Source organism: Lactuca virosa, chromosome 4 (assembly GCF_052849685.1).
Source record: "Lactuca virosa cultivar CGN04683 chromosome 4, Lactuca_virosa_CGN04683_v6, whole genome shotgun sequence".
NCBI classification, from domain to species: domain Eukaryota; kingdom Viridiplantae; phylum Streptophyta; class Magnoliopsida; order Asterales; family Asteraceae; genus Lactuca; species Lactuca virosa.
In genome coordinates, this window is record NC_136429.1 from 37873955 (window position 1) to 37901934 (window position 27980).

The following is a 27980-nucleotide window of genomic DNA, read 5'->3' on the forward strand; positions in this document are numbered from 1 at the left end:
GGTATTTCCATTGTTGACCTCCACTCTTAACTACGTATTTTGTGTGATATACATTAATATAGTCGTTTTTCTCCTTAAACATTTAGAGTAACACGTAAGTTTGAACTATTAAAATAAAGAGTGATATCAAATCAAAAGATATAATTACAAATTTATGATAAAATAGTACAGTCTGAATCAAAATGTCTAAATCAATTAACTTCCATTGTTTTTTTTTTTTACGTATTGAAACGAGTTTTCTATTTTTAGAATCCATTCTAGTCAATGATAAAATAATTTAATTCTACCACAAACACACAGAAACCTCATTAACTGAAATATTTAAATTATTTTATTTTATACTAGACATTTTTTTTATTAAAAAATAATATTATTTAAATAACAAACCTAAACCGAACAACACCAAATTGAAGCTGCTCGCTACCATCCATGGTTTGGTCTGAACCAAAAATCTGGTTCATTTGAAACAAAAATTGAAATTCAGATTCGGACGTTTTTCTTTTTGCAGTAACAATACAAACCAAACCAAAGTGTAATTTTTTTAGATGACGAATTTTATATAATTGTTATAATTTTTTGTCAACCAACAAATAAATGTCTAAAGACTGTATCCCACCATAACATCATTTTTTGCATCAGAAATGGTGTAAATTAGTCCAAATAGTGATTAATCTCCCATAATACATTATGTTTTACAATTATATTTTAAATATATTCTTTTTAAAACAATATCACTTTTAATTATCAGATTTTTGGAAATTAGTCTTACACCTTTTTGTTACAATAACATTAAAAATTATATTGTCGTCGGTGTCGTTGTCGTGTATAATTAATTCATATTAAAAAAAATTTATTAAAACTAATATTTTATCAGATAAAAAGTTACATTTATATCACATTTAAAGAAAGTATTAAAAAATATAAAATTTTAAATATATTTGATACAATACCATATTAAAATTTTAATAATATAATTGAATTAATTGATATCATATAAATACTTAGGTTATCATATCCGTGTAGTACACGTTTGAAAAACTAAACTATATTAAAATTACAAAACATAATTTTCATTACGAAGAATTCCATTATTTTACATCTCTTATAAAAACATTATTCTATATACTTGTAAGATGATTATCTACATCCACCTTTTATACTAAAAGGCATGAATTAATAGATAGATGTTTACATTATTTTTTACATAAAAAATAGTAAAAATAGTGTAAGAGATGCCCTATGTGGTATTTTTAATTTGTAACTCAATAAAAGTAAAATCATAAATACATGCATCCTCATTATTATTTACATCACTCATACCCAATTCCAAATAAGTTAAACTAAATTAAGAAAAAACAAAAAACAGTAAAAAAAAAGTGCATTGCTATTTTTGCATTCAAACATTCTTTTAATTCTAACAAATGACAACAATTTTTATCATTGAGAAACAACCAAAAACTGAAGCAATATTTTAACACAATAAATACTTTAATAATCACGGGAAGGGATTCTCCCACCACGACCCCTATTGACATAATTGTATCCCCTTCCATGATAATAGCCGCCACCGCCTCGTGAACGACCACCACGGTAGGGCCCACGGCCGCCCCTTCCCCATCGGTATCTTGAGAATTCTCCAAACGTCTGAGTTGGATATTTTTAATCATTTTGTTAAAAAAAAAAACAAATAAATAAATAACAATTTATTAAATAATATGGCAATGAAGTCAGACTATGGTTGTTTTTATGTATTTTTCCCTTTGGCACTAAATTAAAGAGTAATATACATTTTTGGTGCCTGAGCATGGTTGATTCTTGCAAATTTGGTCCTAATAGGTTTTATCTTGCAATTTTGGTCCTTATTTGAGATTTTTGTAATTTGGTTTTTGAAATTGTGGTCCCAAAAATCTGGCACTAAACAAAGACCAATACAAAAACCTCAAACAAGGATCAAAATTGCAAGAGAAAACTTTCTGGGACCAAAACTGCAAAAATCTGCTTTACTCAAGGACCAAAAATGTAATTTACTCTAAAACAAAAAATAAAATAAAAAACTCCATCAAAATATTATCAACTCTTTATATTAACTAGCACAGTGGTCCTTTGCCCGGACTTGTTAGAATGCTAAATTATATTTGTTTGTTGTATGTAATTATTAAATATATCAAAACCAATTGGCTTAGCAATACTATATTCTTTGGGTTTCATACTTTGGCCACAAAATTTTCATATATTGGCAGCTTTGGTCCCTATACTTTTTGGGTTTCAGACTTTGGCCACAAGACTTTCACCTATACTTTTTGGGTTTCAGAGTTTGGCCATAAGACTTTTGTATATTGGCAGACTTTTGTATATTGGAAGGTTTGGTCCCTAGAGTTTTTGGGTTTCAAACTTTGCCCACAAGACTTTCTTATACTGGCAGATTTTGTCCCTATACTTTCATATATTGGCAGATTTGGTCCCTATACTTTTTGGGTTTCAAACTTTGACCATAAGATTTTCGTATATTGGTAAGTTTGGTCCCTAGAGTTTTTGGGTTTCAAACTTCGGCCACAAGACTTTTGTATATTGGCAGATTTGGTCCCTAGACTTTCATATATTGGCAGGTTTGGTCCCTACAGTTTTTGTGTTTCAGACTTCGTCAACAATACTTTCGTATATTGGCAGGTTTGGTCCCTAGACTTTTGTATATTGGCAGGTTTGGTCCCCCGCACAGCGGGGGTAATATAAGTTAAATAAGAAGTTAATAATAATTTGGTGGAGGTTTATTTTAATTCATTGTCATAATAATTACTAAATAAATATATAAAACAAAAATCGATGAAAAAATTATTTTTTGACAAAAAAAAAACGAGATCTGTCCATTACCTCTGTATCTAGTTTCATCTGCTCAGAGAATCTTGTCCTTCCATTATTTAATTGATGATCACTGGAGTTGCTCGATAATGTATCAAAAAAATCATCCTTGCTATAAACAGGCTGTTGATTGAATTGAAGGATAATCTTTTAGCATACAATTTCAAGATTTTAAAAAGATTATATTTTATATAAAAAGAAAAAGTAAATTCATTCACCTTGACGTCCAATTTTGGTAGAGCAGCATTATAATTTTCATCTTGTAATTCATCCTCATCACTATCTTTTGAACTGGATTTATTGGTTTTTCCCAAGGTACCCCAGACTTCATCCTTGTTGAATTTCTCATTCATTGCAGTAAAGTCAAACTCTTCAGTAAATTTCATAACTGGTCTTGAGCCCTGAATCGTAAAACACCCGTAAATTTGGTGATTCTAGTAAAAATAAGGTGTAAAAGTTTTTTTTTAAAGATATGGAGTAAAAAAGGAAAAGAAAAAGAATTTACATTTACCCCTGATCCTCTGCCTCTTTCACGCCCTCTGTAATTATGGTGATTATGGTAAGTAGCTCCATTTGTCTAAAAAATCAGAGTTAAAAGAAACATATTAAAACAATGAGAGAAAGAAAACACATTGCATAATAAAAAGATAAAGTTACATACCTTTGGAGCATTACGTGGTTGAGTTGGTAATGGCAATATTGGAGGCTGAGCTTCAACAGGTGTTTCTGACAAAGGTGTGGGGTCCACATCCTTATGAACAACAGCTTGAGAAGACTGAGATGATGAAAATGAAACACCCGTATCTTTCTCAGGCTGCAACAACTGTCCAGGTGTCACTAGTGATGGTGTCAGTGACTCATTGGAGTTGTTAGAAATTGGAGCTATGCTGACATTTACATCAGGGGTAGAATTGGAATTGGTAATAGTAGTAGTAGAAACCACAGGGTTAGTGTTAGGGGCATTAGTTTGTAAAAAGTTTGGTAAGGGTTCAGTGGTTAATACCAAAGGTGGAACAGGAGGAAGACTAGAAGGCAAGGTGGACCCCAGTAAAGTAGCTGAGCTGGCGGATGTTGGTAATAATGAAGATGAATATTCGGGCAGGTTGGGCAGCCCACCGGGCAAGGGGGAGTTGAAATTGGGATACTGCATTGGTCGATACATTGACTGTGGATAGAATCCTGGCCAATACATTGGCATTTGAAGAGAATTGGAATTTGGAGGAGGTGGCGATGGGCCCCACGAAGCCATATTTCCATCTGGTTGGTATAATGGCATGCCAGGGTATCCTAGTTGTGCGTTAGGGGTAGTTTGGTCAAGAAAAGAGTTAGTGTTGGCAGTTGCAGGGAGGGTTGAAGGTGTTAGAGTTGGCCGAGGGTAGTGAGACTGCATTTATAAACAAAGAGTCTTTAGAATTAATGAATTATATTTATATACATGATAGATTATATATTTATATCATGGGTTGTGTTTCTACTTACTTGTATAATGGCAGGATCACTGTTTAAAGGTTGTGTTGGTTGTTGAACAGGTGGTGATGTTTTCACCTGAAGATCCTGCAAAAAAAGAATGAAAAAATTTGTAACTTGTAATCTTGTTTTGATGTTTTCATGGTTTACAGAAGAAAAAATGTATTCAGAAACCATGAAATGACAATGATATATGAATGGGAAACAGAGGCAATAACAAGAAAAAGGTTTAACAATGTTTCAAATGTAATAATACCTTGATGTCACTTCCACGAAATAAGATGTATTCATAAACTTTCTCACTAGGCATGATTTGTGGTCCATCTTTCTTTCGGCCTTCACTTCCAAATGATCTTACTGCAGATAGTCGTACAAAAACCACAATGAGTTCATCGAAATCAACAAACTGGTAGCTAATACAGACACAAATCGATGTGCCAGATGATCCGATACAAAATAATTAACTTGGAAAGGAAATTATTGTTTTTTTTTAAATAACACTGATGAATGCAGCAATGAGACCAAAACGCGTAGATGATAATACATCAATAAAAATCCCCAAATATTAGACGAAATTGTTTCGATATTTAAACTTTTTCACAGTTCTTTGAACCCTAATTTAAATACCCAATCAAAAAAACACAAATCGGGACAGACAAATAAGATTTCTTAAAGCAAGATCTTATCAAATTAGTTACCGTTGCGCAATCCGATTGAGGATTCTTCGGTGTTGATGTTGTACAAAATTCCCTCATATCGGATCTCGCTCTTGGACGTCAAACTAATCAAGCTTCCAATGTACGTATCGGCCGATGATGTTGAAGATCTAGAACTATCGGCCGCCATAATCCGGCAATACTCCTCCGCTACTGCAAACCTGCAAGTAGATTAGTTGAGGGAGAAGACGGGGACCGGAGTTTGTTGACTTATTTGTGTTTTTGTGAAAGACAAATGATTAGGGTTCTTTTTTCGGACTTCCACGCTTACCTGCTTTCGGTAATAAATCGGGGATTCCTCTTTGATATGTAGATTAAATTCATAAAATGTTTTTTTTTCTATGAATAAGTAAAATTATATATAAATGTTTAATATAAAATTAAACTTATTTGTTGTAGTTTTAATATATACTTATTAAAAGTATTACTAGAATCAAAAAGAAAATTATAGAAAAGTCTCTAAATTTTGACCATATTAATAAAAAGTTGTGGTTTTTTCAATGATTAAGAGGGTGTTTGGCTAAGCTTATTTAAGCTCCTTTTTTTAACTTATTACTAGTTACACACCGGTATAAGTTAAAAATAGTGTTTGGATAGAAATAACTTATCAAGGTATTATACAGGAAATAAGTCAAAATCTATAAGTAATTATTCTCTAACTTATTAACTTATAAGTTATAAGCTATAAGTTGAAAAGTGCTTATGAAAAGTCATAAGTTTAGCCAAACACCCCCTAACTAGTGGGTGAGCTCGTGGTGAACCACATGTCACCTTTGTGGCTGTTTTTGTATGTTTATTGAACTTGGTATTACTGAAATGCGTTTTGTTTTATTCACAAAGGATGGCAATGAGAAAACGATGACAAAATGAAGCCCAAACGGAAACACAAATTGATAGACGGAAAAGGGACAAAATGAAGGTCAAAATGGTCAAAGGGACTGAAAGTAAGAAATATTAAAACACATGTGGCCAATTTGTAACATCCCAAAAATCACAACAAATTTAAACTTTTCAAAGCAACCCATTTATTAATAAAAGCGTTTACAAAACATTGTTTCCAAAACATTTATTTAAAATCAGAGTCTCCCAAGACCAACAACATAAAAATCAGGATGTATACGGTTACGCCTTCGCCTCGCCACGATCCTATAAAGTATCTGAAACCATAAACTAAATTGTAAGCACAAAGTTTAGCAAGCTTCCCCCAAAGTACCAACACACAATACACATATCATATACAAACAAGCATGTTGGGTCCAATCAGTCATCGAACTGGAATACCCACGGGTCCACAGTCATCGGGCTGGATTACCTCTAAGCCCACAGTATGAGTCTAGCTTGCCTATCGGACCCACAACTCATATCTGGCTTGCTCTTGAGCCCGCAACATAAGTCTGGCTTGCCCTCGGGGCCCACAACTTATGTATGGCTTTCTCCAAGGTTTGTTGGCAACAACATAAAGCCATCAGACTGGAATACCCTCGGGTCCACAGCCATCGGACTGGATTACCCCTGAGCCCACAATATGAGCCTGGCTTGCCTATCGGGCACACATCTCATATCTGGCTTGCTCTTGAGCCCACATCATAATTCTGGCTTGGCCTCGGGGCCCACAACTTATGTCTGGCTTACTCCAGGGTTTGTTGGCTACATCACAAAGCAGTACAACCTCAACCCGACACAATATGTCGACATACACATAACATATAAACATATAATTAGTTAATAGTCAAACAGACAGATCTACAGATCACTACCACATAGAAACATCCTATAAACTAGGATACATATCTAACATATCACTACAGCATAACAACATATGATAAACCAGGATATCAATCCAATGGGTCGGCCATGGTGCCTTCGACCCGAAAGTACAGTGAGGAAAACTCACCTCACGATCTGAACAATAGTTGATGAGGTCCCGACTCAAAATCTCAGCTCTAACCGACACTTATCTATCCAATGAACACTTCTCAAACACAATACAAAATACCCAATATACCCTTAAGTCAAACTTGGTCAAAGTCAACGAGTCAACTCAGTCGACTTGACTCAGGCCTCGTACGCGGGGCGTACTACGGAGGTACGTGGGGCGTACAAGCGTCCAAGGCATCGAGGCCATATCTGCGTACGCGCTGCGTACCATGCGGTACGCCCAACGTACGCAACTGCCCTCTTCTTAACCCATTCAGTCCTTATTTCTTCGACTTAATGCTTCCAATAACATATCCAAGGCTAAAATATCCTCAAGAGTCTTAAAGTTTCCAACTTTATGAATTTGCATGTCCATTAAGTGCCCAACACCAAAGACCCTAACCTCTTAATCCATTAAGACCATGCATGAGAAGAAACTAGTGTTCAAGATTACATTTTTATGACTCAAGAGGCTCCAAAACCTCTGAAAGGACAACTCAAATGGATTAGAGTAACCCCTACTCACAATACCAAGCTTAGGGGACCAAAAGAACATAAAATCAGGCCCAAAACAAGATCTAAGTATAACTTCACCAAGTTCAGAACTTTATACCTCCAAGAGATGCCAAATGATGGTGTGATTCTAGATCTAAGGTGCTTCACTCCTCCAAGATGGTATCAACTTCCTTCCTTCTTCTTCAAAGGCACAAAACACTCACACTCAATCTCAAAAATGCTCACAAGGTAAATTAGGGTTTGCAAAAACGTTTTGAGAGGATGGTGGCTGATGAAAGGAACCAGGTTTGAGAGTTAATGAAGAATAAATAGGGTCCAAACCCTAAATATTAGGGTTTGAGACTTCACCCCGTACGCCCAACGTATGCAAATGTACGCCTAGCATACGTGGCTCCGCCCCACAATTCCAAAAATGGCAATAATAGTCCTTCCCTTCCACAAGTCCTACATTTTAAGGACCAAAATGCAATAACTCTCAATATAAGGGTCAAAAGTGAAAGTGCCTCAAAACAAGATGTTACAATTCTCCCCCACTGACTTAGACTTCTTCCTCGAAGTATGTTGCAGTAACTAACCCATGGTAGTGTTTCCATATCTCCACCTCGGGTCACTCAGACGGTCCTCCCCACAACCTGATCTAAACTAAAGGTCGGCTCATTCGGGCAACTGCCTACCCATACCATCCTTGACTTGCTAACTTTCACCACTGGAGAAACCATCACAACTCTCCTAAAATTTCAGAAATCCAATACCTCGACTGACTCCTAAGCAAGCAAAACTATCTAGGAACGCAGTTATTACGATATCTCTTTACAATCTTAACCATACGAAACCCTTCTGACCCTGATTTACCTTGTTGATACCACCGGGGACCAGGACTCTAGACCATTCACTACTGTTGAACCCTTAATCCGAAACAAGGCGGCTTAAACACAAGCCTCAACTAGATAACCACTATAGATAGGCACGTACAACGCCATCATATTCCACAACTTCCTGGCTATAAGACCGAACTTCTAGTGAGAATCACAGAGTCGGGGACTCCCAAAACTACAAACACCGAATCAACTCTATCGATATGCTTCCTGAGACCGGGAACCCATCAGATCTAAACTTCATAACCCATAATCCAGGACTGATATTCATTCATTCATTGAATCCACCCCTTGCCTTTGACTATGATCACCACTAAACACGCGGAATGAAGTACTCAAAACACATCGATCGTGAATTTCATCCAATTCCAACTCCATAAGATGTACCAAAAACCTAAATAAACCCTTGACTCCCTAACACGCCATTACCAGCCACTGCTCCTACGAGCAAAGATGAGTAATCTAAGAATTTTCACATTTGCATCCAAACCTTATCAGCTCAGGTGTACCCCCACTTGGCAAAACACTTGAGACATTCATAATGAACTTCATGATTCGAGACTCTATAACCGATACCCAACCTTGGTAACCAAACCCCTAGTAACAACTCGCAGACTAACGGGATCTACTATGCAAACACTTCGTAGAGACTTTATGATGCACGACTGATACTCCCAACAACTCTTAATTGCTCACGTTATCCAAAACAGCTGGTTTGTGGGTCTTCCGAGTTCCATTGATGCGCCAACACCGAAAGTACCACAAAGCAGAAGAAATAAAAATTAATGATCACTGGGCCCACAACCTATGTCTGGAATACCCTATGACATCCCCAATTTCTAATATCGTAGTCGAACGTTTAGAAAGTACCACAAGCTTAGGATATTAGCTAGTGTTTTGCAAGTAGATATAATACCTTGTTACCACATTTGTAACCAGTTGGTTGTATAACTTATATATAAGGATTCTTAACATAATTTAGGGTTTTTATCGGTCGTGACCTCTTGAATGTGGGTTTAACTTTAGTCTCCATTTTTGATCGAAATGGTAGAATTAAAGGTCAAATATTTGATTGATCCACGTTTCTTCAAGGTTTAGTTATTGTAATGAAGCGTGGATGTGAGAATGAATACTTTAATTTGCCTACAGTGACCAAGAAGATGAAGAAATGGATACTAGACATTGAAGACAAAGAGGAATTTATAATCAAACCACATGTTAGATGTAAAGACGTATTCCTAAACATACTATGAGAAGCTGCAGATGATTACATTCTTGGGTTGGAGGACATTGATGAGGAATACAACATTGCCGATGAACACGCACCATGGAAATGCCTATCATTCTAAGGAGGAAGGCGGAATTAGGGTTGAATAATGCACCCACTATCCCTCTATGATTTGGAACAAAATGAAACACAGTGTGGATAAATGTATAAATCGCATCAACAACTCAAACTTTGTTTAACCATTTATCATATTAGTAATAGATATCAACTAAAGATTCCATAAATATGATAGTGTGAGAATGGAGGTTACACATGGGAAGAAAACTTAAAAAAAAACAGTGTTCCTTCATATCGTAGGCATCTCGGATAAGTATAGAGGGATCTTTTGTTGGATTAAAGTGTATAAGCTCATAACTAAATTGATATATTTTTATAATTATAAGCAAAGACCTTTTGGGGTTGCCCTCATAACTAGAACTTAGTCAGAATGATATTTATAGAGAGGGGATAAATTTATTAGTTTATTATATGATTAATAAACTATAATAAACGATTTGTTAATATATTAATTAAAAATATATAATTAGTTTGGTAATTTATTATGTGGTTAGTAAATTAATATAATATCAGTTGTTAAGTAATTGATTTGTTAGTTTATATGATTAATAAATTAATTTGAAATCAATAATAATTGATTAATTATCAATTAAAATTAATCTGGAATTAGTTTGGGATTAATTAAAATTAATTAAAGATGCAAGGTGTGAATTGTAATTATTCAATAGTTGAACAAAATAAGCAATTATAGATTAATCCTAGGTTGGATGGTTTCATGAAGCATTTAGGGTTTCAAGAATGTTCCTTATAGGTGATAAGGATAACCGTCTTGAACAGATTAAATATAATATTTAATTATTAAAATCAGAGTTTATCCTTGTGATCCATAACTATAAATATGACTCATTGGCTCATCGTTTCTAGGGTTTGGGTGCGAGACATTAGATGCATCATCATTTTGGTGTTAAGCTTTCCAAGACCAACACCTACAATCAAAGGCATGTAATCCTAATTCCACCAAAGGGCTTCTAGCCCAGCGGTATCAGGTGGTGCCCTCCCTTCTTGAGGTCGAGGGTTCAAGTCCCGTGGTGGACATAGGTGGAATTAGGTGTTAATTTAGGAGTAGATTATAATATTTGTATTTGCCGGTTCAAAAAAAATGTAATCCTAATTCCATGATTTTGATTACATTAGGGTTCATCTTGTTTTGTTATTCATGTATTGTTTGTGATTTTATATCACTAATGTTATTTAAGTGTAATGGGGTTAATTTGTTGATCAATGTCACTTTTGACAATTATTGAACAAATTGGTATGGTGCGGAGTGCACATTTGTTTAATATTGTCTTTGTTGAAAGTACACTGCTATTTAGGGGCGAAGCCCCTGAACCGACGGGGGGGTCCAGGGGCAGCGCCCCTGGGAGCGGGTTCCAAGGGGCGGCAACCCCTGGCGGGGTCCAAGGGGCAGAGCCCCTGGCAGAAATCCAGATTTTTGGTAAATGTACCCGGTTTTGTGATCCATCTTCTAGACCCGGATTTAAGTTGGTTTATGACGTTTTGACAGTTTTAGGACATAAAACTGTCATGTGGCAGTTTGAAGACATGAAGTTTTTCTGGTTATATGATCATATTCGAAATCTGTGGTTGATACACTTCTTCTTCATAACATCTTGAACATTCTCTCTTCTGTTTTCTCAATTTTCTGAGTCTTATCCGATTAGAGATTGGGAGTACCACCCAAATACTTTAATTTGAAAGTGTTTAACACGATTCTCAAAATTTCCAAGCCTTTCTATACCTAAAATTTCTAACATGTATGTTGCCTTTAAAGTATTATAACATAGATCCATATAGGTTGCATGTGACCTTTTTATTGTTAAGTGTTTTCCTGTGTTGTACATGTATTTATAACCTATAAAACTCATTAGTGGTATCAGAGTCTTAGTGTGTCTAACATTGAAAGTACATGAGATGAATTGAACATATCTGATTTTTTCGAAAAAAAATGTTTCTCACAACGTGACAAGTTATCAGTCACGACGTTAGATCAATATAAACCTGATTTTCGGGATTTTCTTCTTAATCTTAGTTGTGTGGTTATTTTGGGTGATTATTTGGTTTTAATTATGCCAAAATCCGAATTTGAATGCCTTAGATAATTAAAAATAAAACCCTAAATATTATGAGATGATCCTGAATTGATAATATTTAACTATAAGAGTAATTAAATTGAATTATCCTTATGGATTTAATAATAAATTTAATTATAAGATTAAGACAAAATTGCAAAAATGGTCCTTGTGGTATGCATTTTTTTGGGTTTCAGTCCAAACTTCGACTTTTTTGGATTCATGGTCCTTTTGACCTAGTTTGTACATAGAATTGGTCCCCCGACTTAACTTCCGTTAAGTTGTTGCTATTAACCCCCTCCCACATGAGGGTATATTTGTCTTTTCACTTATAAGGGACCATTTTTGCACCTGAAAAAAATATATCCTTATTATTATTATTATTTTTTTAAATTAATACCTTTTTATTTTTTAATAATTAAAAGAGGTCTCTCTCTCTCTCTCTCTCTCTCTCTCGTCACTAGTCCTTAATAAAAAGATAAATCATGAAAGAAATTATAGATAATCCCTGATTTTAAGGATCAAATCTCGATTATAAATTCTTATCTCTATTTAGATATTCCACCATTTTGTAAAGTTCTACATGCATATTATTGATATCAATTAAATATTCCGGACTTCGATTATTTGACCAGAAGCTGCACGTGTCCCCCATTTCATCTCACAGAATCATATTTTTGCTTCTAAAACAGGCCAAATGAGTTTATCCAAACACGCACACCCAGGTGCGCACTCGCAGTCTCGCACCCACTCTGTATATAAGAACCAGAAACAAGTAGTTTGCTTAATTTCTGCTATTTGGATTGGGTATGAATTGGGTCATTGTTGGATCCGTTTATCTGTTAGTGGCTTTAATTTTAGGAGCTCTAAGATCATGCAATTGAGGAATCAGCAGTAGCTATGCCAGGAGCCACGACATTAGTGTTGATATGCCATTAAACAACGATGTTTTTCCAGTTCCTTCTGGTTATAATTCTCGTCAGCAGGCCTTATCATATCCCTGAAAACCTCAATTACAGACGACCCATAAGCTTTTCTTTCCTCATGGAACATCTCCACTAGCCATTGCCCCACCGTCCTTGAGAAAAGGAACAAGGGTGCCATTGATATGACAAGCAATGAGCGTTTCAATTCCTCCAAGAAACTTGCCACCAACGAAGATGGCTGGAATTGGGTGTTGTTGGTCGTTCCCCGCCGCAAGGCGGTAGAGTAAAGCATGAATCTCCACCCCCGTTGTTTCTCTGTCGAGTTCCACCACCGTAGGGCCGACACCCAGGCCAAGAAGAAGCTGCTTCGCTACATGGCCTATGCAGCAGCCGCTCACTGAAAACAACACCACTGCGTTATCATTGGTCAAGTGGTGCAACCTCTCGTAAATCGCCTCCATCTTTGATGCCGCCGTTGAGACCGTCTCAACTCCGGTGGTTCTTTCCATTATAACACTTGATGATTGTGGGTTTGTCACCTTCATTTTTCCTTCAAGAAACCTTTAAGAAGTAGCAGTTTTAGAGAGAGAAAGTGAGAGAAATGCGGGTTTAGGGTTGGAAATGAATGCTCTTCGTAGGGTTTTGAGAGAGAGAGAGAGAGAGAAATACCTCTTTTAACTATTAAAAAAAATTAAAAAGGTATTAACTTTTTTTAAAAAAAAGAGGGATATATTTTTTTCAGGTACAAAAATGGTCCCTTATAAGTGAGAAGACAAATATACCCTCATGTGGGAGGGGGTTAACAGCAACAACTTAACGGAAGTTAAGTCGGGGGACTAATTTTACGTACAAACTAGGCCAAAATGACCATGAATCCAAAAAAGTCGAGGTTTGTATTGAAACCCCAAAAAATGCATACCACAGGGAGCATTTTTGCAATTTTGTCTAAGATTAATTAAAATATAATTATAAATTCATGATAGGATTAAATTGATTAATTAATTATATGATTAATTTAGATAATTAATATTTAAACCTTGTGTTTTTAAAAAATTAAATACACCTTATATATATTTATTAATACTATATGTATAAGAAAAGTCAGTCAAATCAATAGTAGGCCTCATTAATGAAGTCATACTATAAAGAGGGTATAATGAAACGACCTATAAAATGACCGTTGAATGAGTGTCTTTTTCACCCACCGCTCTCCTGTGTGGTGGAGGGTCGTTAGTTGAACGGGTTCGATAGGACATAATCAAGATTAAAAGTATAATCTATAAAGTACTAGAACCTTCTTTTAAAATCACACTCTAGTTACTTTAGAAAAAAATGTGAAATGCATTCTAATCCATGAAAACGCACATCATTTCTTTATGAGTCGTTAGTAGAGCGTGAAGTACCGGTTTTCCTAAGTAATTGCACTAAAAATCCAAAAAGATTAGCAATTCCCAAAATCGAATAGCCAATATCAGCTCCAACAACCAAAGGAATTGAGAGAACCCACCGGAAAAGCTGGTGGCCAGAATCAAAGTTGGTGGCCTGAAGAAGTTGACGAAGCTTATTCACTCTTGGCATCATGACAGAGTCGAGTGGTGGTACTATTGGGGGATGAAGATGTCCACTAGATGGGAGGTGGGAGCAAGAAAAAACATGTAGCTAGATGACTAAGCCGGAAGAATCAGAGAAAGTAAATGTCGTTGAAATAAAGATCGGAAAACAATGACAACAATCGAAATGTGATTGGTTGGAAAAAACGGTGAACAAAATACGTGACAAACACGTGTCGACAAACTTTGTAGAAAACGACATAAACTGCCCAGAAGAGAAACGCACAACAAGAAAGCCAAAAGATGACAGACCACCATAAAAAAAGGACAATTTCTGCCAAAAGACCAACTAGTTCACTATTCTTAATAATATTTATAGTGTTTGTTGCCGAAGAGACGAAACACATATTGACCTTAAAAGGCTATTGGTACCATCTACTTTCGACAAACTTGTCTGCTATGCTTCTTAGGAGGCGAACAGGAGCACGATTCCTTGTCTAGTTGTGAAAAACTCTACTATTTGAATATCACTTTATGACGAGTCTTTTTGATATGAAATTTGAGTCCGTCGAAGGCCCTCTATTTCAAACCGATGTATTTAAATCCGACCATTAAGTGGGTATATATCAAATCGATATAAACATTATAATTTCATCGAAAATAATAATAATAATATAATTGTTTTATTAATATATTTTTTTTTTGTATAATTATATTTTATAGAGAGCACATATTTATAAAGTACTACCAAAAATCACCCTCTTTCGTTTCATATAAGCCCACGGGTGTCCTTGTTTTTCTTCTTTTTTTTTTTTTTTTTTTTCTCCCAAGTGGTTCCAGTTCGGGTTGCTTTCTGAATTCTGATTCACTTTGCAGTTTTGTCTATCAAATTCTCCACATAAAAAAATCCTTTTCTTTTCCCGCTCACAGGATTCTCATTAATTCTTTATTGCTTGCGTAAAATCTCAATCCCCAGATTCTAGGGTTTTTGAAACCCTTTATTTCAGGTTTCCAATCTTCGATTTTTTTTTTATTTGGGGTTATTGCTGTTTGTACCAATGTTTACGACGCAGCAGAGAGTAACTCGTTCTTCATTATCAATCACACCACGGACCGGTGGGCAAAAGATCGGTAACTCACCCAAGCATGTATCTGGAAAGGGCAAGGCGGTGGCGTTTATGGACGATCTGACACCTCCACCGCCGCCGCCGCTGGGGTTGTTGATTGAGAATGGGGCGAGTGCGGCGGCTGAGGGTGGCGATTTGGACGATTGGAGGGCGTTTAAGGAAGCTGGATTATTGGACGAGGCTTCTATGGAGAGGAAGGACCGTGAGGCATTGGCTGAAAAGACTGCTAGGCTTGAAAAAGAGGTATTGTGGAGTTTTCTTTTTATTTTCTTGCGAGTGAAGTCTATTCACCTGAGATCTTTTGGTTTGTTACCTTTCTGTTATTGTTTCTGTATCACATGTTAACCAAATATATCGTTAAAATCCCATTTTAATATCCAAAACTTCAGAATTCACGTTTTCTTTGATTGGTTAGTGGTTACCTTTCTGTTTTTGTCTGGTGTCAAAGCTAGAGTGAGGCCAAAGAGACCATTTTCTAGGTGAAAAGTTTATTGTGCTTTAGACCTAGAGTGAGGCCAAATATATCTTTTTCGCTTTTTACTATTGTTTGTTAGTTTATCTCTTAATTAGTTGCAATATTGAAAAAGAATTCCATGGTTATTGTAATATTTACCATTGAAACACATTAATCCTTTCTTTCCCTCAAAAAAACGCAACATTTGTTAACTCACTGATTTTGACACTTATTACAGAACATCACTTCTCTCTGGTTGTTTCCTTTCCTTTTGATGGAATAAGAATTTCACTTTTAACCATTTGTTGAATCAATTAAAATGTCATTGGAATCTCATTGGTTGCTTTCCTTTTACAGCTATTTGACTATCAGTATAATATGGGACTCTTGCTTATTGAGAATAAAGAGTTGACAGAAAATGCTGAGCAACTTAGAGAAGCATTATCAGAAATACAAGAAGTTGTTAAACGGGAAGAAGCTGCTCATTTGATGGATGTATCTGAAGTTGAAAGGCGAGCAGATAACTTGAAGAAAGCACTAGATCTTGAGAAGCTTTGTCGAGCTGATGTAATCCCTTTGATATGTTTATACTTTACACTGTAAATCTTTATAGTTTCTATAGCTATCATACATTTTATATGAATCAAATTTTCATGACATTCATTTCTGCAGCTTGAGAAGGCTTTACGTGAAATTGTTGAAGAGAATAAACAAATAAAACTCAGATCTCAGACCAATTTAGCTGATGCAAACACATTAGTAGCTGGAATTGGAGATAAATCAAGAGAGGTTGAAGAAAAGATGTATGAAGCAGATGCAAAGCTTGCTGAGGCAAATAGAAAGAGTTTGGAGTTGGATAGGAGAATGCAAGAGCTAGAGACTCATGAAAGCTTGCTCAAAAGTGAACGCCAATCCTTTAATGCAGGGTATGAATTATGATCTGCTATAAGTTATTATGATTTATTATAACTTTTTGATATGATATGATAAATTTACTTTTTTTTTATAGGAGAGAAGCATGGGAAGCTACATTTGCTAAACAGAAAGAGGATATAAAGGAATGGGAAAAGAAATTGCAAGAGGGTGAAGAGAGATTATGTGAAGGTAGGAGGAGTATCAATTTGAGGGAGGAGAAGTTGAATGAAATGGAAAAGTCTCTAAAACTGAAGGAAAAGGAAATTGAGGAAGCACATAATAAGATTGAATCAAGCATTTTAGCATCAAAGAAGAAAGAAGATGATGTAAACAAAAGATTAGACGAGTTAATTGCAAAAGAGGAAGTATGTTTCTGACCTGTCTTTTCAGTTTATCATGTTGTTCAAAAGTCAATGATTTGAAAGTCATTTTGTTTTTGTTTTATTTTTCTCTCTTTCAGCAAGCTGAGTCGATTAAAAAGAAACTTGAGGTCAAGGAAAAGGAACTGCTTGATTTGACTGAGAAGTTGACTGCAAAAGAAAGAGTGAACTTTTACTTAATTTCTAGTCCAAAATTGAAACTTTTTTCAGTTTTGGTCCTTATTTTAATGTTTCATATCGATTTTGGTCCCTGGAACCCTGAAATAAGGACCAAAATCGATATGAGACCCTAAAATAAGAACTGAAATTAGAAAGTTTCTAGGGATCAAAATTGATAAGAAATCTTGATACAAGAAAATAAGAACCCTAATTTTCTCTAATTTGTTTAGATGTAAGAAAAAGTTGTCTTCAACTAATAATGCTTGCTTTATTGCAGGTGGAGATTCAGAAGCTTCTTGATGCTCATAAAAATACATTGGATTCTAAACAGAGAGAGTTTGAATTGGAAATGGAAGAAAAGAGGAAATCTTTAGAGGATGAAATGAGAAAAAGAATAGAAGCTTTAGTGCAGAAAGAAGATGAAACAAATCATAAAGAGGAAAAACTAAGAAAGCAAGAGCAAGCTCATGAAAAGAAGTTGGAAAGATTCAATGAGAAGGAGAAAGAGCTTGACACGAAGTTGAGGGCAATAAAGGAAAAGGAGAAAAGTTATGAAATGGAGGCAAAAAAGTTGGAAATGGAAAAGAATGAAATTCTTGCTGACATCGAGAAGCTGCAGATTTTGAAAGCTGAAACTGAAAAAATCAAGAATCAGATTAATGAAAAGGAGGCACAAGTTCATGAAGAGATTGAAAAACTTAGAATCACAGAAGATGAAAGAATAGAATACACACGTTTACAGTTGGAGCTAAAAGAGGAAATAGAAAAATGCAGAGTTCAAAAAGAGTTGATCATGAAAGAGGTTGATGATTTAAGGAAAGATAGAATGAAATTTGAGAAGGAATGGGAGGTTTTAGATGACAAGAGAGCTGTTGTTAATGAAGAATTAATAGAATTTGAAGAACAGAAAGAGAATTGGGAAAAAGTAAGGAAATCCGAAGAGGAAAAGTTAGAAAAGGACAAAATTGTCACACAAGATTATGTTAATAAAGAATTAGAAGCTTTGAAATTGGAGAGAGAAACATTTGCTGCTACAATGAAGCATGAGGAGACCCTTTTAGTTGAAAAAGCTGAAAATGAACAGAGACAATTTGTTCATGATTTTGAGAAAAGAAAAAGAGATCTTGAAGTGGATTTACAGAATCAACGAATCGAATTAGAGAAAAACATGAAGGAAAAAGAGAAGGAGTTTAAAGATGAATGTGAAAAAGAATTAAGTAACATCACTTACTTAAAGGAAATTGCAAGAAAGGAAATGGAAGAATTGAAATCTGAAAGAAGTAGAATCGATAGAGAAAAGAAGGAAATTGCTTTGAACAATCAAAAGCTAGAAGAAAACCAAGTTGAGATGAGTAAAGACATAAACGCCCTTGATGTTCTTAGCAAAAAGATAAACAATCAAAGGGAAGAATTCATAAACGAGAGAAATCAGTTTCATTCATTCGTAGAAAAACTCAAGAATTGTGAAAGCTGTGGGGAGATCATCAGGGGTTACGAATTCTCTGATCTGCAAATTCCCGAGGGTAGAAATGTAGTTAATGAAAAGTCCAAGGGCAATCTTGTATCTTGGCTCAAAAAAGGCGCAACAGTCTTTAAATTGTCCCCTCATCGAGAAACAAACGATAATATTGTTGAAAAAAAAAAAGAAACAATTGAGACTGAAAATGTTTCACAAAATGACAAAAGGATTCTTACACATGACAAGCTTCCGGAATCTTCTGATGATGAGAGCAACATAGGAAGCAAGACGGCTGAAGTTCCGGAAGGTTCTCAGCAGTCGGAAATGAAAAGTGGGAGGAAAAAAGCTGCGAGAAAACCAAAACGTGGGGCCCGTAAGAATCAAACTGTGCAGACGGTGGTTGAAGAAGATGTGTTGACCGAGTTTGACCAGAATGATGATTCTGTTAAAGTTAATGAGGAGAGTGGGAGTGCTTCTAGAAGGAAAAGGTCGCATCCGGAAACTTCTTTAGTTAGTGGAAGTGAAATGGATGGTGGTGACAGTGAAGTTCAGTCGGAAAGTGTGGTTACTGGTGGCCGGAGGAAGAGGCGGCAGACGGTGGCTCCGGTGGCGGTGCAGACTCCTGGAGGAGGAAGTCGGTATAATCTCAGGCGACACAAGACGTAAGTTTTAAGGTGTTTTTTGGGTGAATAGTTTTATCATTTATGTATGTTGAACAGCAAGTAGTCTTGTGTACTTTTTTTTTAATTAAAGAGATTAGAAGTTTTTTTAAAATGGGTTTTTTAATGTGAGATTATGAATGGTGCATGATTAAATGGAATGAAATGAGATATTATATAGTTATACATTCTTCAATATCGGTAATAGTTTTTAAAATATCTAAACTTATAATAAAATTATTTTTATCTTCTCATAATTAATGGGTTAAAATCATGAAATATGATAACAGTGGAGATGTTGCCACTCAAGCTCAACCTTCTACTAATTCTGAAAAAAAGAAGGAAGTTTCCGGAAGCATTGGGACACAAAAAGTAACAAGTAAGCATGAGATTACTAACAACGTTGTTGAAACAAAAGTTACTAGTGAGGATGGCAGCACAGCCATGGTACATGTCGCAACTAGCAAAAAAGTCGACACTCAAATATTAGATACAGCTGTAAGTATATATTTGTTGTATTTATACTAGTAATTTAATATGATCATAATATCATGAATATTTGTGTTTGTGTTTTTGCAGTTTAAAGCACCAAGAGGAGAGGTTATTGTTGAGAAAACAGAAGTAGTCGAAGAGGTTAATGCTACCACCTATGAATATGAGAATGAAGAAGATAATCATCATAATAATAATGATAATGATGATGATGATGGTGGTGATGATGATTTTGATGATGATGATGATGATGATGATAGTGGTGATGAAGAGCAACATCATGGTGAAGTGTCAATTGGCAAGAAAATATGGACTTTTTTGTCAACATGATATGTGCATCTTTCCTTTTAGAGTTTTGTATTTTCAATGTCTCAATGTATTCTGATTTTAGACACAGTAAGAACATGTTTGGTTCATATTATGTAGACTAGTTTGTTTTGTAGCTTATGCTCAATTGTTCTTTTTGTAGTAACAAGACATTTTTTTTTTTCAGTTTTACATGTGTACACGTGAATTTTTACTGCATATTATTGAGAAAAATGCATCTGGTATATGTAGCTTTTACCATATTTGTGTTGAATCTTGATTATCATTTGATTTTTAGTTCTTGGATCTGTTTTTTGCTTTTATAATTGTCTTCAATTGTGGAAGTCGGTTTCTGAACCTATTATTGTAGGTTTATTTGTATTTAATTTACATTTATAAATTTGCCATGTTAAGGTGCTGTTTGGTCTGTTCACCAAATTTAATTTGGTCAAGAATAAAGTCATATTTATCGATAAGAAAAAGAAAGATGTGGAATCGATAATGGGAACTACTTGTTTAAGGAATGATTTGGTGTTTGGAGAAAAGTATAGAAAGGAAATGTTTTTTTGATATTATTATATTAGACACTTTTTTTTAATTGGTTTGATAGTAGGAAATGAAAACTTGTGATTAACTGAGTTGATTGATTAAAAAATTCAATCAATATCATATTGTACAATTGATTTTTTTTTTCGCTTTCGAAAATCTTGCTAGGGCTTTTGATAATATCAAGTTTGAAAAAAATATGTACTAAGATAATAGATAAAATTAAAATAAAATTATCAATAGCCATTTAAAAAGAAAACCATATATTTCCATTATTTTTTTGAAAAATTTATTGTTTTTATTCTTTTTCATAAAACCCGCTAGGTAGTTAATGATTTATTTATAAGTTAGTTATCATTTTCTGTTAAAAAATCGTACCTTTACAATAAACCTCAGATAAAGTAAACGTTTACATAAATTTTGTTGATTAAAAAACCAAAAATGTAAATACTATCATAGTAAAAAAGAAATCGTTTTTTAAAAGATGAATGAAGGAGAGAGACAGAGCGTAATTAAGTAGGGTGGGCTACTTGTATGACACTTCACCATCCTACTCTATGCCCATCCATCTACATTTGCTTTTTCTACAATATTCATTAAACCAAACTATAATATCTCATTGAATTTGGTTTTTATTTGATTTATATTAACAAACCAAATGGTATATTTTTTTTGTTGTCTTAATTTATCTGCTAACAAATTTATATCTATAAAGCTGTGAGGACTGCCGATACCACTTCTCATATTCCAACTCTTATTTATTATTATTATTATTATTTTCTCTCAACTTGTATATCATATGTTTAATAGTTGTGTATTGAGATTTTAATTATTGTTTTAGAATTTTGGTTATCGTTTTAATTATATGTTTTAGTATTTGAAGTGGCAAAAAGATGAGGAGGCTACCTAAAGGATAAATTCCCTCCCCTCTAACATGGAAAGGTAATCATTTGTCAAATATACAATAAAAGTTGTATCTTATATCAAAGTAGAGTATCATGAGAACATAAGAAACAAATAATTAATATTGTGATTTTAGATAACTTATAAAAATGTTATTCACATCTACTATAATAAATAAAATTCATTTATTTATTTATAACTTTCTCACGTATTTAGACACATGTTATTTTCTTATAATTTTTTTTTCTTTAACACTCTAAAATTGACATGTGTAATTTTTCTATGATTTGTTTTTTTTTTTTAAAATTTAAAAACAAATATAATTACTAGCAAACATTTAATACAAAACTTATTTGAAATCCGTATAAACCACGAACCAGATTGATTCTATAACACTTTTGCTCGGAATTAGTTGCATTATTTTCCTCATAGCATTCTTGCATTCCAAATGCACATCCCGTGCTACTTATTTTCCTGTATCCATTTTTCCCTCGCAACATTTTTTCTTCAATTTAGTAAACGGAACGCTTTCATATGTAACTCTATGATAATCATCAAATTGTCTCATCAATTTGAATTTAAAATGAAATAAATTGATAGAGTTTCCATATATAGACTCAATTATCATCTATTTTCAACGGTTAATCTCTATATTTACATAAGATCCCAATTTTTTTGGGACAGAATAAATTCCATATTGAAATCACTCTATAAATTCGGTTACTGTTGTGACTATTATTCGCATGATTACGATGTTGATATCCGAGTACTGATGGTCTTCTTCTTCACTTCATTCTCCATCCATGTTAATTCTTTAATATGATGTTCTTAATTTTTATTAATTGTATTCAATTTTTTTGATTATCATGAATGTGTGTTGTATTTGACTGTGGTCTATGAAGGCCTTACTAATCTTGATTGTAAATGTTACTATTAGTTTTTTTAATCATTTACTTCTGCCTTTTTATCCTTGCATTTGATGTTGCACTCTATGTGTTTGATAAAATGCCCATGATATTTTTTTTCTTATCAAATACTATTACTCGCTAATGTATGTGTTTTTATATTACTTTCCCTGTGTGTATTTATGTGATTTATGTGTGTCTTATGTACTTATCTTGGATTTAATAAAGAATTACTTCAAGTGGTCTCACCAATTTTATGCTAAATCACAAAAAAACGTCCATCGGTTATTGTAAGTTTGAAAAAATAAACATGAAACCGTTAACGTATCAATCCTGAAAGTATATTGATGTTATTGTTATTGTGTTTGTGAGTGTGTGTATGTGTTACTGTTACTGTTACCGTGTGTCTACTTTTTATAGTTTCATGTTTATTAGACAAAGGTAGTACATTCCTATATTAGCATCTTGCTAAAACATAATATACATGATCTCTTTTCTCCATTAACTATTCGAAAATGATCTGCATTTTTGTTAACATTTCCGTCCGATTTTTGAATTGTGGCAATATACTTAATTTATCGATTCCGGTCTTTCTGCTAATTTCCATATTTTATTCAAGGTAAATTTCTAATTTCATAAAGAAACAAGAGAACTTTGTAACAAAATTATATATATATATATATATATATATATATATATATATATATATATATATATATATATTAACAAATGGCTTCCATAAAATTTTAATTGTCATCGTACAATGAGTGAGATGGCAAACGGGCAACAAGCTGTGCCGCTAAGCCTTTTTGAATGGTAAAGCTAATTCTTTTAAAGACTACATCCGAAGATCTAGGGGATATAACATTACTATGCATGATTCGTTGTACTCTTGAAGAAGCTCTACCGCATCCGATGCGAGGAAACCAAACGTATCAAATGCAAATGGTATGAACACGTGTTGATTTTCCATGCACGATTTCTCATGTTTGGTGACTTTGCCTGTAGCTGCTTTTAAAGCAGCATGTCCCGCCGTGAAACCCCCAGCCCTCAGGCCTACGAGAGGGGATACCCCTGTAAGATCCACACATGCGTGTTTCCCTCCGACCCATCCAAAAATCAAAATGTCAGCCGGTCTGAGGGTTGACCTTCCTTCTGTCGGGTCAGTCAAGAAATTAATAGGTGCCTCTTTCTTAGCGGAAATCCCGGCACGCTTGAATATGTCAAACAAAACATCCCTAACCATATCGTGCCTGTATTTGAACCCCGGGAGTTCTTTACAGTGAACTGCATGCTCTCCAAAAGAGTCCAAACATGCCTTGCGACACACAGGACATATCTCGTCAGCTGGGAATATGGGAATCATGAGTTGATATTTGAGAATAGTACGATACTCCACAGGAGACATGTGTTGGCCAAGCCCATCTATAGGGATAGCCAGAAGAAAATCTTGAGCATGTGGTGCACGTAAGCACTGGAAAACCGCTTTCTGCCGAGCCGTCATGTCGAGATGCACTTCCATATCTTGGATAATTTTACGAAAAAGGGCACTCGCCAGTGTATTCTGGGATTTAGGGGGGGGGGGGCGGTGTCTTTAGTAGTAAAATTGTTAAGGTCAAAATCTGGAAGCTTGTTGCGAAGGGATGCCAAGGCACAGTCATAATCAGAATCCATACCATGTATACCGCTATCCCGTAAGATGTGGTCTTGTAATACCCAAGATTGGGCCCTTGAGGCAACAAAAGCATAGGAGGTAGCCTCTACTGCCGAGTATAAACCCAAACCCCCAAACCTAATGGGTAAGGAAGCAATTCGCCATTGTATGTCACCAAAGAAAGGACCCCCACAAACCACAATGTCCTCAATCGCCCCGCGCAATCCATTGTCAAAGAATATTGCCGCCTCCTCCATGTGAACGGGTTGGCACGTCCTCAGCCCAAAGAAAAGCTTAGCAATACCCATACAAGACCGAAGAAGAAGGAGCTCACTCTGGGGGTCAGACAATTGTTGAAGAAGGCGCATCAAATTCACAGCGTTTTCGGCTCTCTTTATGGCTAAGCTGCGAATGAAACTAGCATCTCTACTAACAGCTCCCCCAAGAAGTTTCACCCCCCAAAGGCGGCCTCCCGATGTCCGCCGGAAATAGCCCCTCCCGTAACTTCCTACCATCACACGAGGGCCAAAAGAGCTCGGTTTTCTTGATATTCAGCTGAAGGCCCAATTTGGGCCAATCACCGTAATGATGTTCAATGCTTTGGCCACCTCCTCCGAATCTCCGATAAGTGTGTCATCATCCAAGTACCATGCATGGAAAAGAAGCTTGCAATTGTCTCTAATCTTATGCAAGAGCGGGTGCAACACAATGGCAAAGAGAAGTGGTCCCAAGGGGTCTCCTTGCTGAACCCCAGTAGAAGACCGAATATGTGTGTTGCCTAGATATAACCTTGCTGCTTGACCATATAGGAATTCTACCCACAAGGAAATAAAGGGACACCTCAATCTGACCTCATGAAGTAATGCGGATCTGTCAACAAGGTTAAAGGCATTAGAGAAGTCCACGGTAAGCATGGAGAGAGATTTGTCATCGTGGCGCTCACTCAACAACCTATTGGCGCTATGTAAAACGGCCTCAGCGCCACCCGACACCCCGACTCCGAACTGAAAATCATTGAGATATTTGGCCATTTCTTTACCAACCCCCTTCATGGCCAACTTGGAAACCAAACGTCTCCATATAGTACCTACTGCAATAGGTCGTATTCCCTTGTCAGGTTTTAAGAGCGGCGTGAGAGGAGCAGAGGCAACAAATTCTGCCAACCTCGAAGGGCATCTTCCCCCTAGCCATAGATTAACCACAGAAGTAATAGCACGTAGGAGGTCTTTTGCTATAGCCGAACCTTCTCCACAAAGGGCATCTAAAATGTGTTGAGCTCTCAACCCGTCCCTCCCACACGAGGTACCTTTAGGGAATGATTTAATTCCCCCAAGGACATTGTCAACATCCACTACCAGGGGAGGTTCTGAAAATATGGTGTTGGGCATGGAAGGCGGTGGCTTGTATGGATGCTTATCCTCCAATGCCTTCGTGGTATCACCCCCAAATGGAGCAACCCCCGAAGAACATAAAACTTTCACTGCTGCTGTAAAATGTCCATCGACAACCTTACGAAGACATTGTCTGACATTGGTGCTGCCCGGTGTTCTTTTCTCCTGAATGTACTCTTCTTTTTTATCTTGTTGCTCCAGTCTTGCATTGGCAACTAAGTTTTTAACTAGCTTGGTGATACCATCTTCAGTCCCCCAAGTAGCTAAAGCGCTCAAGATATTACGATGTTGCAAAGACTTCCTATTGCCAGACCTACTTTCTTGCCTATTCTTAGGCCTGAACACCTGAAGAGTACACCTAGGAAGAATTAACAAAGCAACCCACGCTTCAACGGATCCGGGATGAGCAACCACCTTGGAAATGGCTGCTTTCAAAGCCTGAGAGAAAGCCATACGACAGTTATGAGGGATGCTTTTGACAGTGTTGATAGGCAGCTTAAAAACACGATCAAGAAGTTGAGCATCCATCACCAATCCATCATTGAGGTCGGCTTCCGGTTCATTGGGTATCGGCTTTGGAATACCAACAATATGCATGCTCATGTCATCAGCCCCGTCAATAAACTTAATCAAGCCACCCGGGTGGTGACATGAACGACTCAGGGCATGAAGCTTCATGCAATCCCCACATATCCATTGACCAAACTCCTTCAAAGTTGCTGCCACAGACATAAACAACCCAATGTCAGAAGTAATAGCCTCCCGTAACACAACTCTGCGTTCATCTGTATGGAGGTGTAAGCTCTTGAGATGAGATATCATACGGGAAATCCCTTTACTTCCAACAATACCATTTGGGCAACAGTGAAACCCCCGAAAAGGACACGACCAAGCCCCGCTCTCAAAGGAATGAGAGGACGCCATAAACCAACAAATAAAGTTTATTTAAGCCTCAAGGTGAGACCCGAAATTAGAAGCACTAACCCAAAAGAAAAAGTGACACTCCAACAAAAGGCTGTAGTGTGCACAATGGAACCCACACCAGATAGAATCTCTACATCAGCTTGAGTCGAAAATTGGCAACAACACTTGAAAAACTCATTTAGCCATTTTATCAAACACTTGGCGGGCAGAAAAAGAAACACCTTGTTTGCATCACCAAGCAAACAAGGGTTGAAAATTGAGGTACCTATTTAATTGAAGGGTTGAAAATTGATCCGATGATCTCAAAATAGATATTGATCTCATTAAAACTTTAGTATATATATATATATATATATATATATATATATATATATATATATATATATATATATATATATATATATATATATATATATATATATATATATATATATATACTAAAGTTTTAATGAGATCAATATCTATTTTGAGATCATCGGATCAATTTTCAACCCTTCAATTAAATAGGTACCTCATTAATATTGTACGTGCATAAAACTGGGCATCGTATCGCAAATGGTGAACTTTGTACACGGATGCCTTCATTTTCTTCATCACAACACCTATACTCTGTAATACTCCATCGCAAGTTCTTCAAACGTTCTCTTCCAGTGGCAGCAGTGTCGTCTTCCTCCCCCGCCTATCGAACGATATCGTCGTTCTCCACCTCAGCTGCCACCATCGATTTTATAGATATCAGAAATTGATTCATCAAGGAAGTGGAGTAAGCGGTTGTAATCTCATACACCATGTCTACTAAATCAATTAGTTTTTTTTCTTTCTCTATATTACTCGAATCAATCTAACATAATCTTTTCTCTTGCGACTTCCTTCCTCTTCTTGTTATTGTTCATCGACAAATTTCCCCAACAATTAACTGACCAATTGAAATTCATGCATCTTTTGTGTATATCCGAAGCATGTATCCATACACGTCACATTTATCGCCGATACCTAGCGTTATTGATCGGAGGTTAGGCTGCAATCCATTGATTGAGTTTTGTTTTCTGTTCTCGATAAGATATTCAACTTCTTTTCATGGCTATCAAATTTTGCATATGATGATACACAATATCAACAAGAAATACACCATTTGTGTGTCGAATTCTCTTTATGATTCTGTTAGATGGTACATTAATTGATTTTTTAACTCCATAGCATGTCATATCTCTCTTCTAGCATATGCATTGTGAAGAATAGTCTTCATTCTAAAATCAAAACCATATGTTTTTAGTTGTATCTTTGCAATGATCTTAATCTTCATATCTTCATTTGTTGCTAACTTCTGCAAGATCCATTCTAAATTCATATCAAAATCTTATCCCTTTTGTATGTTGTAAAAAGATTTAAAAGATAACAGAATCCAATTGTCATTGATAACATATCCAACAAATTCATCTCTCTCCTCATTCTATATGTTGCATTCTACT

At 35.5% G+C, this 27980-nt stretch overlaps 3 protein-coding genes across 5 annotated transcripts; 1 reads left to right on the plus strand and 2 right to left on the minus strand.

Annotated features, from left to right (window-relative positions):
- Positions 1–1366: 1366 nt before the first annotated feature.
- Positions 1367–5323, minus strand: LOC145103899 (protein decapping 5-like). Of its 2 annotated transcripts, none has more exons than XM_079041173.1 (8): positions 5022–5323; positions 4580–4680; positions 4336–4410; positions 3518–4240; positions 3368–3433; positions 3075–3257; positions 2869–2979; positions 1367–1644 (listed from the first exon to the last, which is right to left on the minus strand). In XM_079041173.1, the coding sequence occupies exons 1-8, from the start codon at positions 5167–5169 to the stop codon at positions 1489–1491; spliced, it is 1563 nt and encodes a 520-aa protein (XP_078897299.1). In that variant the 5' UTR covers positions 5170–5323; the 3' UTR covers positions 1367–1488. The 2 variants fall into 2 exon arrangements, with proteins under 2 accessions (XP_078897299.1, XP_078897298.1); XM_079041172.1 differs by having other exon boundaries at positions 3362–3433.
- Positions 5324–12803: 7480 nt separating this feature from the next.
- Positions 12804–13232, minus strand: LOC145104297 (glutaredoxin-C9-like). The gene has a single exon (XM_079041562.1). The coding sequence runs from the start codon at positions 13230–13232 to the stop codon at positions 12804–12806; it is 429 nt and encodes a 142-aa protein (XP_078897688.1).
- A 1818-nt stretch (positions 13233–15050) lies between these two features.
- Positions 15051–20449, plus strand: LOC145103900 (nuclear matrix constituent protein 1-like). 2 transcript variants are annotated; one of them, XM_079041175.1, is made up of 8 exons: positions 15051–15607; positions 16176–16385; positions 16491–16744; positions 16828–17098; positions 17194–17223; positions 17550–19393; positions 19681–19888; positions 19970–20449. In XM_079041175.1, exons 1-8 carry the CDS (start codon positions 15296–15298, stop codon positions 20210–20212), a joined length of 3372 nt encoding a protein of 1123 aa, XP_078897301.1. In that variant the 5' UTR covers positions 15051–15295; the 3' UTR covers positions 20213–20449. The 2 variants fall into 2 exon arrangements, with proteins under 2 accessions (XP_078897301.1, XP_078897300.1); XM_079041174.1 differs by having other exon boundaries at positions 15052–15607; positions 17194–17277.
- The last annotated feature ends 7531 nt before the right edge of the window (positions 20450–27980 follow it).

Excerpts from the sequence above, each read along its gene's own strand:
- LOC145103899 (XM_079041172.1), bottom strand. The coding sequence starts at position 5,169 with ATGGCGGCCGATAGTTCTAGATCTTCAACATCATCGGCCGATACGTAC. Across the intron at positions 3,258-3,361 it reads GCAGAGGATCAGGGGTAAAT|GGCTCAAGACCAGTTATGAA; the intron begins GTAAATTCTTTT and ends TTTACGATTCAG. Across the intron at positions 2,980-3,074 it reads TACCAAAATTGGACGTCAAG|CCTGTTTATAGCAAGGATGA; the intron begins GTGAATGAATTT and ends TTCAATCAACAG.
- LOC145104297 (XM_079041562.1), bottom strand. The coding sequence starts at position 13,232 with ATGAAGGTGACAAACCCACAATCATCAAGTGTTATAATGGAAAGAACC.
- LOC145103900 (XM_079041174.1), top strand. The coding sequence starts at position 15,296 with ATGTTTACGACGCAGCAGAGAGTAACTCGTTCTTCATTATCAATCACA. Across the intron at positions 16,745-16,827 it reads CGCCAATCCTTTAATGCAGG|GAGAGAAGCATGGGAAGCTA; the intron begins GTATGAATTATG and ends TTTTTTTTATAG. Across the intron at positions 17,278-17,549 it reads AGTTGACTGCAAAAGAAAGA|GTGGAGATTCAGAAGCTTCT; the intron begins GTGAACTTTTAC and ends GCTTTATTGCAG.